The 16,146-nt window shown below is 33.9% G+C and overlaps 1 protein-coding gene across 6 annotated transcripts in view; it reads right to left on the bottom strand.

Moving 5' to 3' along the window:
- Positions 1-16,146, bottom strand: part of LOC126753597 (protein turtle homolog B) — a 284,120-nt gene that overhangs the window by 33,149 nt on the left and 234,825 nt on the right. For all 6 annotated transcript variants that reach the window (XR_007666195.1, XM_050465153.1, XM_050465151.1 and 3 more), the window contains exon 7: positions 15,609-16,049. Coding sequence is in view for 5 of the 6 variants with exons in the window: in XM_050465153.1 (XP_050321110.1) it covers positions 15,609-16,049 (441 nt within the window). In the remaining variant the exon portion in view is untranslated. The remainder of the gene's footprint in view (positions 1-15,608; positions 16,050-16,146) is intronic.

The following is a 16,146-nucleotide window of genomic DNA, read 5'->3' on the forward strand; positions in this document are numbered from 1 at the left end:
ATAAACAACATTATAATGAATTGGCAATCTGGCTTGCAGTTTTCGTGTTGAGCGTCACACAGATTTAATTCGAAGATTTAAGTGGAGCAGCGGCAGCAGTCAGCAAGCGACAGCGAGCAGTTGCTGCAACAAGCAGCAAGCATGGTGTAAGGATCAAAAGAGAGAGGTAAGAGAAAGTGAAGTTGAATACAAGCTGTATGTGCTTGTGTATGTGCGCGTTTATTGTGAAACGGAAGCTAGCCAAGTAAAGGTAATGTTGAGCGCGTGGATGACCAAGCAGCTGCCGAATGCGCGTAGCAGAGTGCGAAAGGCGAAGGAGCCCAGAAAGAAATACAACGCAAATGGCAGCGCAACGGAAAAGGCGCCGCATTGTACGAAAAAAGGCGGAAGTTGTCAGCTAATGCGCGCCCGAGAACACGACAGGAAGTGCGATGCAGGAGCAACAGCAGCAATAGTAACAGCAACAAAGGAAGCTACGCCAAGAAAGCATATTAGGATGAGAGTGAAAATAAGGTAGATTGCCTTTTGTTAGAATGTAAATAAAGCAGCAGCACAAGCAATGCGATTGTGTGAGCGGCAATAAGTGAAAAACCGGAAGCCGTGCAGAATGTTACGTAAATGCTAAAGTAGATGCAAAGTTGTTTGCAACAAAAATACATTAAAAATGCAGTAAGAAAGAGTACATGGTACGAGTCGGGAGAAATAAGTGGCAAAAAATTGTCAAAAAAAATATAATTAAAATAAAAACAATAACTTAAATAAAGTCAAAATTAAAGTAATAAATAACACAAAATGTAAAACAAAAACAAAATAAAAAATTCAAAACTGACAAAGACATTTAAACTTAAAGAAAACAATAGTCAAAAAAAAAAACAAAAATAGTAAAAACAAATAAAATCGAAAATCAAAAAAAAAACCAAAATTAAAATTTAGAAAAATAAATTATGCATTACAAAATAAAATTTAAAATAATCGGTACATCAAGAAAAATAATGAAATATTAAATTATAAAAAAAAATTAAACTTAAAAAAAAAAATTACAAAAAAATAAATTTAAAGAAAATACAGAAAAGAATGTTAATTAAATGTGAAATAAACAATAGTGTAAAATAATAAAAAAATAATAGATATTTAAACAATAAAATTAAATTTACAAAAAATTAAATAATAAAAAGGGTAAAAATTAGAAATATAAAAGCAAAAATTTAAAAAATAAACTATGCATAATAACATAAAATTTTTAATAATTGTATATTAAGAAAAATAACAAAAACAAAAATAGTATTACAACAAACAAAAAACATAAAAAAATATCGGAAAAAATAAAAATAAAAAGAACCTCTTAAAAACTTAAAAAATCGAGACATATTTTTTAATATAAAAAATATGTAAGGAAAAAATTAAAAATTCAAACAATTACTAAAAGAATTAAATTTAAAAAAATATCAAAATATAATGTTAAATAGTAAATGCGATACAAAAAATAGTGAAAATAATAGTTTAAATAGAAAAATAAAAAAAATTATAAAAATAAAATAAAATCCAACCAAAATAAATTTATAAAAAAATAAAATTTACTTCAAATAAAAAATAAGTGCTATAAAAAAATTTAAAAATCGGTACATCAAAAAACACTATAACCAAACAAAAACCGGATATAAAAAAAAAATCGTAAAAAAGAAAAATCAAAAAAGCTCAAAAAAAGCGACACTCGTTTTTAATATAAAAAATATTAAAAATTTATAAAAAATAATAATTTAAATAGCAAATGTGAAATAAAAAATTGTAACAATTTTTATAGAAAAATTAAAAAAAAATATAAAAAATAAAATAAAATCTACAAAAAATCAAAACAAAAATTAAAAAAGGTAAGAAGCTTAAAATTCAGAAAAATAAATTAAGTGTTATTAAGAAAACGGAATTTCAAAAAATATATAATATTAAAAATATATAAAAAATATAATAGATTTATTAAGAAAAAATAAAAAAAAAAAAAAAAAAATATTAAAACAAACAAGAAAAAATTAAACTGAAACCTCGGCAACTGAAAAAAAACGAAATAAAATTGTACCAACAAAACTAATTTAAAGAGGAAGTCATTAACAAGACTTTCCGAGTTTGAGTACAAAAGTGAGAAAAAGCGGAATGGCGTAAAAGCATTAGCGCGAGTCCTCCTTTTTTTAACAAATAAACAAAAACAGCAACTAAAAGACAAATAAGCGCTGCACTTTGATTGCTCCCGTGCAGCAAAAAAACAATGAAAATTAAAGCAAGATTACGCAACAGAAATTTTTTCGGACCTTTCCTACGCACCGAGTTTACGTATAAATAGTATACTTCGACCTAAGCTGTGAAGAGTCACAATAGTTAAGTACATAGTTAATATATACAAATATTTATAGCGCAAAATTCAAGCGACCAGCTGCACGAGGTAAATACCCTCACTCAGCTTCCGCTTACTGCTTTGCTCGTAATCAGTAAACGTATTTGCTCGCTTTGTTGCTACTAACAGCGTTAAGGGAAAGCAATTGTTTACTGCTGAAATTTAGTAGCATTAAGCTGACGGTGCGACTCATGCACGGAAGGCGTAATTGGTGAATGTTAAGGAAGCAAATGCTGATTGTCAAATATTTGACATTTTTAATATCGCTGGTTCGTTTTTCGTTGCATTGCATTGAATTGTAGAGGAAGCGGTTTACTTTTCAGAGGTCACACTTTTAAGAAGAAAATAAGAAAATAATTTAAAAAATATTTTTTCTCTGCATTAAACGAAGCACTCATTCGTAGCTTATTTGCTATATTCTATACTGGTTGTATTGGCACCGAAACTGTGGAATCGACTTGCAAAAGACGCCTTAGACGAAAACATCATAGAAATCCACAAAATGAGTTTGGATGACTACAAAATGCAATTCATCGAAAAGACTGACGCTCTAAAAATTTTATAACAACATAATCGCCGATTACCACAGCAGAAGTCAGTGAAAACTATAGAAAAATTGCATGATATGGTCTTTTAAATGCTCTAAACTCGTCGTATCCTTCGTAACTAGATCGCAACAAAATTTTTATGTTCTCAAGATTCAAGAAAATACTCATTGTAAAGGAACCACCAAGCCTGTGGTCTTCTTCTGTGGGTCGTAAGTAAAAATTGTATAGACAAGTTGGAAGATCAACAAGCTATGTTACAATCGACGTATCGTCCTCTGTGCCAATTATATTAAATGAAAATATCAAAGTTTTCTTTGTTTTTTTAAGGTATTCTTGTCCAGAAATTTAGATAAATATTTTTATTTCCAAAGCCCAACTACTGAATAATATGTCTACAAGAGGCTTTTTCAAAATTCAAAATAATTTCGGACATTTTTCGAAACCGTCTTTTTATAAACGATACCCACGATCGGATTTTTATCCGGCCAAGAACTGTCAACTCGACTGAATCTACTGGACCGATTTACCTGAGTTTTTTAAGGAGTCTTCTTTATGGACTCATCTATTTCTAGAACTATCCATATCCCAGACCAATTTACCTGAATTATTTTAGGGACTCTTCTTTATACTCTTGTCTATTCTTTCTGGAACTAACCATACCCCCAAAGTTCAAAACACGAAACAGTAAAAAAGTGGTACAAAAATTGTGTTTTCTTTCAGACAGACAGCAATTCGTGAAGAAAATTCCAACTTTTCCGTAGAACCAGGCAGTGCGACATTGTTCTAGGTTAATACATGTGTTTTTTGGTTTTAGATTCCTAGAAGGCTTGACATCATGACTATCCTCACGTTTAAATTTTTGACTTTATCACTTCATCAGTTGTCAATTTTTGAAATAGGTTTAGATAGGTGAAAACAGAGTAAGGGAATTTAGTTTCGGTGGTCTAAAAGTGGGTCTCCTAAAGACCTGGGTGTGTCCTCAGACATCCACGATACCTACACCTACCTAATAAGTAACTAATATAAAAATCATAGCAAAAATATTATTTGCTTTTTTAACTACATTTTGAAAATGACCTGAGATTTATACCCCTAGACTAGAATACCCCATTAAAATACTATGAATTCCTTCAGCCTACTAGCTTTAACCATACTCTAATAGAACAATACTAGCTTTAACAGAAAAAGTAAAAAAAAATAAAACTTTTTTGGACTTCGGCACCTATGGAATCGGTACTCACTTAAATTTCGACAAATTTTCACTTTGAAATTTTCTGAAATCAAAAGCAATAAAACTCCCAAAAGCATGTCAAGAAAGTGCAGTTTGCAGAAAATTGGCGAAATAAAATTAAAATCTAAGGAAGTAAAGTAAAATTAACACTCGAAAATGAGCGCGTTGAGGTCAGCGGCGGCAACAACGGAAATTGTTGCAACAGAGCCAGGCGATAACGGTGAAAACAATAAAAATAAAAAAATTGTGTGAGCATGCAAGCGAGTCAGATGACGACCACAAACGCAAAAAAAAAAAAAAACAAAACAAAAAAGGAAACATACAAAGAAGCAACAACAGTAAAGCGTTAAAAGTGAAGAGCAAAGCAATGAAGCCGCAGTGTGAGCGCGTGTGGAACAGAACAGCTTTTGAGCGCACCAATTAAAAGTGAAGTGAATGAGTGGCAATGATGGAAAAAGCACGAAAAAATTTATAAAAGGTAAAAAATACAAAAAGGAAATATAAATATACATATGTATATATACATATATACGTAAGTATGCGAGAGGAAAAGGAGCTGCAACAGTGGCAGCAAATTGGAAAAATGCAAAGTTTGAAAAGTTAAAGGGCGCAGAGGGGCCGACCGTGCCTTAAGTGTGCTGTAGTGCTGTAGGTAAGTAGCAGCAACACGACATTGCAACAATTTGTGCCAAGCAGGAATATTGCTGGGACAGCTACAACAATCGTCGAGCTTAAGTAGCATACACAAAGGCGTTGCAAGGCATGCATATAAATAATTATATACATACTACTTATGCAATTAGTATATGTATTAGTGTGAGTGTGTGGCACGCAAAACTACCCCCAAACAAGGCACCCCGCGCAGCTCAGCAGAGATTTAAAATTAAAGCCACCGCAGACACCTTGTTGCCGCTATTAACAGCGAGGTGCTATAAACAGGTAGCAAAGCGCCACAAGTGCAACAAATATATGTATGTATGTATATGTTATGCACTTGCTTCTTGAGAGCGCAAAGTCAAAGCGCTTTGTAGCTGACTGACACTGTTAATTGAAGCAAAAATATTTTATACTTATTCGGTGTTGCGAGGAAGTTGCACGCTGCTGGCGGCAGCTGGCAGCGTGGCAACAAAGAATTCACAAGTTGCGAATTTGCAAGCATTTTGGAAAGAAAGTAGCAAGTGGAACGTTGCAATTACGTTAAATGTTAATGGAATTTTAAGTTGTTATTGCAAAGTGTGGCGAGGAGGTGAAGATGGTAAAAGCGAAGATTGGAGTTAAGGGACCGTTTAGGTATATATGTACATATGTACATATCTATGTATGTATGTATATGAGTATGAGCATAGTTACTTAAATACGTATTTTTTAGTTCAAAAGTAGTATATAAATGTGGTAATAAGCAAAAATGTAAAAATTTGTTTTTATGGTATATGAAAAGGATTGCCACATATATGAAAATTAAAAGAAACATGTACAAGTCGAAATTGTTTAATTTGAACACAATATAATAACTGTCATTTATGAGGAAAAGTTATTTATTAACGAAAAATCAAGTAGGGTTGCCAAGGTATGATTTTTTCAAAGCAGTTTAAATAATTAAGCATAAAAAACTTATACGAAATAGCATTCTATCACAAAAACCGTCATTTCTGAGGAGTAGTGGTTTACTAACATAAAATAGAGTAGGGTTGCCCAGTTATGAATTTTTTTATGAAGTTTAAAGTTTAATTAAGCATATAAAAACTTATGCGTAATAGTACTCGTACAATATAACAACCTTGACTTCTGATGACCAATGGTGTATTAAAGAAAACTCAAGTAGGGTTGCCAATTTAGGAATAATTTATAAATTTTGCGTTTTATTGCGCTTATCTATGGCAAAGAAGAAAGTAGAAAGCTAAAAAATTATATACGCAAATATTTTATTAAAGGGTTGCCACCTAATAAATTTTAAAAGTGTTTTAAAATTAACACATTTCATTATATATGTATACAATCTACACCAGAAAAAACATAGCACACACTTTATAAAAGTGTAAAAAAAATTTCAGTGGCAACCCTTTTATGTGTTCTATTGACTTAGGAAAAATAGAAAATGTGTGCATTTTCCACTTGAATCAAGAGTATAAAGCGATGCAAAATTCACGCACATTGTACATAGCGTTGCCACTTTTTACAAAACTTTAAAGTTGTTTAAAAATTAAAACATTCCTTATATGCACATATGTATACATATATAATTTACTCAAAAAAAGGAATCACACACTTTATAAAATTATAAAAAAAAAATTATCAAAAAATTTTCAGTGGCAACCCTGTTACGTTTTATAATGGCGCAGGAAAAATAGAAAATGTGTGCATTTTCCAGTTGAATCAAGATTATAAAGCGATGCAAAATTCACCTACATTGCATAATATAGTTGCCACCTTTAAGTTTTTCTGTGCAGAAATTATTATTTTAATTTTAATATTTACTATTTGATTAAAATTGTGGGAATGTTACACATGCTGGAAAAAACTTTTCTATAGAAAATTATAAAATTTAACGAAGAAATTACAAAACAAAAAAAAAAAATTAAAAATAAAAGAAATAATTAAAAACATGGAAAAAATTAAACAGAAATAAGAAAAAAATAAAAAATCTTTAACTAAAAATAATAAAATATAAAAATGCAACACTCAATTCTACAGCCAACATAAAAAGCCATCAGTGGCAACTCTATAATATTTAAAATTTTGTGGCAAACCAGCAAATTTTTGTAGACGTAGGAAAGCGGAAGCAGAGGAAGAGGAAGACCTCCACTCCGTTGGAAGGACCAAGTGGAAAAGGACCTGGCTTCGCTTGGAATATCCAATTGGCGCCACGTAGCGAAAAGAAGATACGACTGGCGCGCTGTTGTTAACTCTGCTATAATCGCGTAAGAGGTGTCTACGCCAATTAAGAAGAAGAGTAGGAAAGCGCGATATTTGCAAAAGACTTTACAAAATTGGATACTATTTTCTAATAGGGTTGCCACTTAAATTGCATTTAAATTATTGTTTTATATTTAAAAAAATATTTTTAGGTATTGTTTGTAATATAAAATGCTAGCTGTGGTGTGAAATATAAAGAAAAAAATTTTTACCACTATTTTGTAATAGCGATGCCAGTTAATTTAAAATTATTATTATTTTTTAATATTAAAAAAAAATTAAATTTTTAGATATTTTCTGCATTATAAAATGCTATCTGTCACACGAAATAAAAAAAGTCTGCCACTATTTACTAATCGGGTTACCGTCTATATTAAGATTAAATTTGTTTTAATGCTCAAAAAATTTTATTTTTCACATATTTTCTGCATTATAAAATGCTATTTGTTTCACGAAATAAATAAAAAATTCTACCACTTTTGTGCACCTAAAAATTGCATTGCAAATATTTTCTGAATTCCTATGCCAATTAACATTTTTACCAAAACAATCACAGCTGTTTATGTACGCCAAACAATTGTCATTATGTTTTACTTTCATTGCGCTTAAACCAATTAGCGGTCGCAAAAACAAACGCAGGGCAACGCATTTAAAATAACGGTCATAATAATAATAATGGCAAAATAACAAACACAACAGTTTGCACAGCATTCGCACAAAGCCGACGCCGTTGCATTGCCGCGTAGGAGCGCGACCGCATATTAAGCGGATTTTAACCACCCACAAAAACCGAAAAGCTAACAACCTCAGCTGATTGCAATGCAGTTGGTATTTAGTGGAACGCCGCCATACCTTGAAATGGCTGTGCAGTGAACGGAGGAAAAAATAAAAAAAAAAAATAAATGAAAAAATGGAAAATAATAATACAAAAATGGACAAATGTAGTGCAGCTAAGCAACAGCTGCGGAGCGAAAATGTTGCAAGGCAAAAAATTGCAAATTTTTTTGTTGCTAAAGTAACAGCGTTTCTAGATGCTCGTTGCCGCTTCAACATAAAAAAACAACGCTAGTGTTCGCGGGGTACGCACTACAGAGTTGCCACGTCGCGTGGCTTTGCTATGCAACATTTATGTGCAGGATTTATTCCGCACGCAAAATGCATAGCCAAAAGTAGCAAGAACAAGTTCGGTGGCGAAACGCGCGCGCAGCGTATATTTCATATGTACATATGTATGCACGGCATATAACTGCAAACATGTACATATATAATTTTAATACATATATATGCATTTATACATATTTTTTTGTCTAAATTAACCGGTGCAAGTAACGGCTTTGCGCGGCAATAGCCGAAGCTGACCCACGCGCAAAACTAGGTTAGGCGCACATAAGCGCCGCGCTATACTATATTGTAAAGCAGTGGACATTGCGAAAGCGTTAGGCGCGCGACAGCACGCGTTGCCAACAAAGCGCTAACGCCCACCTTTTTGTACTTCGTGGACAAAAAAAAGAGTTTAAACAAGCAAACCGGTCACCTTATGGTCTATATTTTGGGTTTACGTTGTTGCGGCTGCACACAAAGCATTAGGCGTTAGCAAATATTCGATTTTTGTTTTCTAATTTTTTGCGCGCTCAGCACATTTGTCAATGCTTTTAAGCGTGTTTACCATGTGGTATTTTCTGTGTTTAGTTATTTATTCCACATTTTTGGTTGCGCGCTCAACTGACTGCATTGCGTGGTGAAAAGCGTTGGCGCTGAACTCACAACGCCTGCTTTGATTCAGCATTTTTTCATGGCAAATCTAAATATTTTTGTTTCATTTCATTGTAACGCGCGCGCTTTGACAGTTCGAACTAAGCATCAGCGCACACGATATGCTCAAAGTTATCGACTTGCATAAGCGCCACCACCAGCGCGCTTCATTCATAACTGTCTTCCACAGACCTTACTGCATTTAGGCTGCCGCTGAGGCAAAAAGTGAAACATGCCTGATAAATTTCACAGAAGCTGCGCTTAAGAAGTTAACAAAAACGAAGCGTTTTTATTATGATTTGCAGCACACAGCTGTGCACATTAGCATTGCAGTCTGTAGGGAAACGCGCATCCGATAGTGTGTAGTTGCAGCACAAAATGTTGCACCACAGTTACAACGCGCCGATGAACGCGCACTGATATCCTCAACGCTGCTGCTCACTGAACCGTCAGATGGCTGCTTGCACTTTTATTGTTGTGAAAATGTGGCATTTTTATATACGCAGGGTGACTGCCAGCAGTGTGGCGCTTACTGGGACGCCGCCATAAATGCGTGATAAATGTAGCTGAAATTTCAGTCAATGCTATCACTAGCGGCAGCAAGTGCCATTTATTGCCGACAGGGAGAAATGACAGCGCATTTTTGTGGCGCGAAGTAGCGCGCAGTGGGAAGTGGATTCGCTATTTTTGCGAATCAATTGAAGTGTCCTTCATATTTGGCGTAAAATACTATATAGGTATGCTGGTGGCATGGAGTGGTACTCAATAAAACTTTTATTTTGGGAAAACTGGCTTTTTATGGCTGCTAAATCACTATTTATGTAAAATGTTTGCCGTTGAATGGTGGCATATTGAGTTTAATGGAGAAAAATTAAAAAATAAAATAAAATTTATAAAAGTAAATATTTGAACAACAAAAAAAATTGAAAAATAATTTCAAAAATAAAAACAATTAAGTAAAAAAAAAAAAATTTAGAAAACTTAAATTAAAAAAAATTTAATTAGGAAAAAAATTACAAAAATTAAATTGAAAAAAAAATTATTAAAAAAAATAATTTTTAAATTTAAAAATTAAGAAATATATAAAATTTAGAAAAGTAAAAATTTAAATAAAAAAATTAAAAAAAAAATTAAAAAAAATTAATTTAAATTTAAAAATTAAGAAATATATAAAATTTAGAAAAGTAAAAATGTAAATAAAAAAATTTTAAAAAATAATAATTAAAAAAATTAAAAAAAAAATTAAATAAAAAAATTAAATTTTTCTTATAAATATTACAAATGTAGAGAAAATTAATTAAAAAAATTTACAAAAATTATATTAAATTAAAAAATTAAATATTTAAATTAAATTTTTTAAATTAAGTTAAAGTTAGGATAAACAAATGTTTACATATTTTTTATTAAAAAAATTAATTAAAAAAATTACAAAAATTAAATTAAAAAATGTATGTTTCTAAAAATGTAGAGAATATTAATTTAAAAAAATTTACAAAAATTAAATTAAATTAAAAATTTAAATTCTTAAATTAAATTTTTTAAATTAAGTTAAAGTTAGGATAAACGAGTGTTCACATTAAAAAAAAAAAAAAATAAGGAAAAAAAATTAAAAAATAATAATTTTAATTAAATTTAAATTGTATTATTTTTTTTAAATAAATATTGCAAATGAAGAAAAAGTTAAGACCAATGAATTTGTATATGTTTTTATTCTACTGGGCGGCTTAATATACGACAGCGAAAGCATGAAGAGTGTCAAAAAAGAAGACGATGACAGAGCCTTCTATTTTAAATATAGCTTTTCGTTTCGCGAGCGCTGGAGAGTGACAAATCGAACAAACTCAACTAGCTGTTCAAGCACCTTGACAGCACTTGCGTTGCAATCATGACTTTGGCTTTGTTGGAGAAATACTTCCTTAATCGCCAAATAACTTTTGAGTAAGCTTTTGATATAGAACATGTCTTACATTTTAATAAACAACTGTAATTTATTTCAAGTTTGTAGATCCTAAAATTAAAAAATAAAATCTGTGTATAATCATTTTGACATTAATTTATCATTTGAGTTATTCACAATGATTAAACTAGTCTAAAGTCGGTCAAAACAAAGGCTGGGTAGAATTAAAGAAAGCTGTTATATCACTTGTATGGAGTATTCGCATACTCTCTTGTATGGAATTCGACAGCCTTGGTTGCTTTGCCATGTTAAATGCTTGAGAAGAGAGGAACGGTGAAAGATAGCGAACAGAGAAATAACGAGTAGAAAGTGGCTTATATTTCCTCGTATATATTGGGTAGTCGAAAAAGACTTTTCGTATTTTGTCAATCATATAGTGTTGGAAAAGTGAGATTTTAAGCTTCATTTAACCAAAAAAAATTAAATTCGGGAAGTTGAAAAAAATGTATGTGTTTTGGATGTCTTGAAACGAACCTATTAATTTGACATTTTTTTAGTCACATGTGTTTTAAAAAATGAAATTTCTTCGTTACACACCTGTATGTGTCAAAAAAGTGAGATCACACATGAAGAGTGTGAAAGTCGAGAGTATATACGCCACAACACAGAATTGACCACTTAAGGACTATTTAATATTCGCAACTTAAGGCGAGGCACTCGAGACAACGAAAGCGTACAGTTAACTCCAAACTAAAACAATAAACAACAACAATTACATTAGGCTCGTAATAAACTTTTTAAATTTCAGCGTTGCCACTTTAAAGCACCTCTGACCGTATTATGTGTCGCTCAAATAGGCGATACCCAATTATACGCTTCCCTAGCGGCAATTTCCAAACCACGCTAGGCGAAATGCTTAATACGCACCTTTAGGTAATGGCGGTGTGCACCTATCACATTATCGCAAAATGCTAATGTGCTATCTAAATTGCCGCCACAGCGCAAATAAAAAGGTTAGGTTAGGTTGGAGCGGTACATGATCTAAACCAGAACACAAGCCAGCAGGGCAATTAATAATGAGTGTGTATATATGTATGTGTATGTGTGTGTGCGGCAGTGTATGGTAACCGCAATGAACAGCTCCTCGAAACCGCAGCAGTCGATGTGGCCGCTGTGGCGTGGCGTGTTTGTGGCTCATTGACTCGCCACTCCTCGCCAAATCGCCAAAAACAGAGTCATTTGCCACCGAATGCGTGACGCCACACACACACACAAACACATAAAGGCGTGTAGCATGTAGAAAATTTAAGTTGTCCGTAAGCAAATCCAAAGGACACAAACACATTAGCATTAAATGTGTCATGCGCGGAAAGGAGGGGAGGTGTAATGCCTGCGGTCATGGCGTGTGTTAGCCGGCAGTTTCCCCAGTTGCCGGTAATGCGTTAATTTTGTTGCTAACCATTTTTACATTTACATTTTCACCTTAACGACACTTGCTACTCACTGTGACAATCGCTCTATTTCAAGCGCTCACTTTCACTATTTTTGTTGTGTTGTTGATAAATCGCAAAAAAAGAAGAGAAAAAAGTGAAAAAGTAAAGCTCGGACTTATTTTAATACCAACACTAAGCCAATGTTGGCCACCAGCAAAAGCTTGTGTGGGTTCAATGCTCCGCAGAAATGTATACAAAGTGACAAACACCGCTATTGGTTTGCATATATGCGTGCATAACAATTTGGTGCCGTTTGATAGCGCCCTTTTGACCCTGAGTTCCCGACCACAACACCCCAACAGCACACCCCACCTCCTACACGGCACAGCGGCGCACACAAATGACACAGTAGCTGCGTTGTTGCACAGCACAGTATACGCCGGTGTCCATCACAACCACTTGATCGATGTGTCCTCATCGATTTGTTGTGTTCACCATTCCAATGCTACATGCTGCGCTTTCGCTTCCTTGCACACTCTATATTCGCATCGTTAAGAACCTATTTATTTGTTTTTGTGCTGATGTTGCGCGTTTCGCTTTTTACGTTTCACCATTTTTTATTGCATCTATGTCTGTAGTTAGAGTACTGTTTCGGAAAGTGTTGTTATGCCGTGTTTTACTTTTTCATTTTGGCTCCGCAAGTGTACACACTTTTGTGCCACTTTCAACCAGCGTGTCAGCAAACAAATGAAAAATCGCCGAAAATTGTGTTGAACAACCGTTTTTCTGTGAGTGTTTTTTTTTTTTTTGCTGGAGGTCATAGCAGCCAAACCATAAAAAAAACGGTGGTCAAAGTTGCCAGATCGACTTTTTCTTGCTTTAGAAAATTTTAAGATTTATGGAACTGCATTTTGGAGTCGGCCACAGGAGATAAAGTGGAGAAAAGTAGAACTGAAGAAGAGGTTGGTTTAGAAAAGAAATAAATAAAATACTTGTAGGTGGGGCGGGATTAGACCGGGAACATATGACATGATATTTATAGCTTTAAGAAAGCACGTGCTATAGTCGTAAGGTTTGAAAAATAAATAAAAGTTTTTTCTGGTTGACTATTTTGGGAATACTATTTGAAAAATTCGAGCGATTAATAATAGGGAACATCCTAGGATTTTTTAATAGTTTCATTACAAGTAAAGTAATCGAAATCTTTAAGGTAGTATCTACAGCAGACACATGCTAACGTGACGTCATCAAAAGTCATATTTTTTTTCTATGTTCGTATTTGTAACGAAATTAGCTATGGTTGGCATAGAAATCGTGCAAAAATGTTTTTCCGAGTATCAACTCTCAACTCAAATACAAATTAGACTTTATTTCATGACAATTCCACCTTTAGAATGCTACATATGAGGATACTAACTACCTAAACCAACATATTCGCATTTGTGCCGGAACTAGCTTTCTTAGCATGCTACTACAAGCAAAGAATTGAAAGACTTTTTTGATGATTTTAAAATTCTCAATTCATTCTACAACATCCATGTCGGCCCAAATACACTTGTACCACGATTCATGTTTAGTGTCTTCAATAAACTCAAAACGGTTACCCAGGAGCGGTTGTTTGAGTTTTCTGAATAGCTAGAAGTCACATGGAGCTAAATCAGGCGAACACGGTAGTTGCGGCACGATATTGCTTAAAAATTTGACGAAAAACTCATGAATAATCAATGCAGAATGTGACGGTGCATTATCGTAGTGCAAAAACCTAGAGTTGTCGCCCCATAACTCCGGCACCTTTTTACGAATAGCTTCGACCAAACAACGCATAAAACTCGAATAGTAATCCCTGTTGCCAGTTTGGCCGGTCGAAAGGTATTCGGAGTCCACCACAACTCGATAATCGAAGAAACATGTCAACATAACCTGGATTTTTGACCTGTTTTGGTGTTTTTCGGCTTTGGTTCAACTTTGCCGCGAAATTCGATCAATCGATCGTCTCTTTCCAGGTCGTATGCATAGATCTAAGGCTCATCTTCAGTAATTATACGTTTTCTGACAACCTGTTTTCGGAATGCAAATTATTTTTAAAAATGGTTTCATGAACCATTCGATATTAACGATGACTTCTGACTGTTTTTCGATTCTCAAATCTATTTTTTATTGAATGTCGATTTTCAGTTGATATTGATATTCCAACGATTAGTCTTCAGTAGTTCTTGATCTTCTTTGAATAATTTGTAGTAAAAAACGATTCTCGCGACAAACAGTTATCACGAACTCTTTGTTTTGAATTGACACCAGAAATATGATTTCACAAAATGTAATGGAACTTGTTGGCAATTTCACTCATCGTAAACAAATTGCCGAATGTACTTTTTGTGCTTCAGAAAGGCAAGCGTATACTAAACACTCATGATAATTTTGATTTGACATTTGCCACAGATGTGACTGAAAGTCATACCAACCTTGAGAAAAATATTGCGGCGAATGGGTTTTCGTGAGAAATTTATGTTAACAAGTCTTACTATTTTTTGCCCACAGTAGTATATTGAAGATATTTAGAAACCTTTCCTAGATTATTAAGTTTCGAGAGAAATTGCTAGACCTTACCAACTAAATCTTATAATATTAGAATCCCACATCTAGTAAATTATATCATTAAAAAACCTATCTGCCTTGACTGGTTCTAAATCGTATGACAAGCTCGCTAAATATGCCTTACTTACAGACAACGTCATAAAAGCAAAATTTTTGACTTTTCTCTCCACATGGAAAATACAAATTTGGTGCAAAAAAAAATATTTTGGTCAATTGAACGTTCAGCAGTACATCCGCGGGAATCAGAGAATGCCTTCAAGTACGAAACATTATTACGCTCATTACCATCTCTGAACTTAAGGCCTCTCGTAATAAAGCAGAATATGAAACTAAAGTGCCTGGCATATCCCGCATACAAGTACAAATTGCACGCAATTTTTCCAGTGCGTAAAAATAAATTTCTGCTTCGAGAACCTCACAGCGAAACAACATGCGAAATCGGTATTGTTTTCTCGTTTCGAACTTTCCGCAACTCTGGCTACATTGCGATTTAATCTTGACCACAAACCACAAAAAATTGCATTCGCTTACAAGTACTCAAAACTGTTATTGCCAACTATGGTACGATTTTAGATACACACACACACACATACACATAACCACTACCAACAACACTGCTGTGTGAGCCTTGAAAGCACATGGCGGCGGCAGTTTGTGTGGCATTGATGGCGTTGCAGCGCGAACAATAACAGCAAGTGCGGGTACTTGTGAATTGTGAATACTCGTAAGCGTACGAGTATGTAATGAAACATAAACAACAACCACAATAACAACAACAACAAAGAAGGGCACCACATATTGACATAAAAACAATAGCAAATCGTACAAATGCAATGCTTACACCACTATTACTTACATTCATTTCCCGGCAACGTGTGTCCCGTTAGGCCTTGCATGCCGACACCACCGCCAACAACGCCGCCACCGACACCAACACCAACACCGACACCGCTACCCGGATGATAGCTATAGCCATTTTGTGTTGCGTAAAGTGCACTCTTTTGGTCCTCCATGCCCAAGGCGAGATCCATCGAATGCTCGAGTGCTTTGTTATCGAGTCCACTTGCCGGGTAATATGGTGGCGGTGGCTGACTTTGTTGGGCGGCAACAATTGATGGTCGCACCGAGTCCATTTCGTAATCCTTGGCGGCGGCACTCTTTTTCGATTGATTGCGTTTGCAGCGACAGAACATCAACAATAAACCGACAAATAATGCGAATACAATGCACGAGACGATTATGGCGATCAGCGTGGGTGTGGCCAGGGCGGAAGCCTCCGCAATGTATGTGCGGCCAACTGCAAAAAGAAATAACAGAAAGAGATGTTGTATAAAATAAAATAAATAAAAGGGAGATCTGCGAAAAAATGTATGTGTGTGTGGGGTATAACAAGT

Source organism: Bactrocera neohumeralis, chromosome 3 (genome assembly GCF_024586455.1).
Source record: "Bactrocera neohumeralis isolate Rockhampton chromosome 3, APGP_CSIRO_Bneo_wtdbg2-racon-allhic-juicebox.fasta_v2, whole genome shotgun sequence".
In the NCBI taxonomy this organism is placed as follows: Eukaryota; Metazoa; Arthropoda; class Insecta; order Diptera; family Tephritidae; genus Bactrocera; species Bactrocera neohumeralis.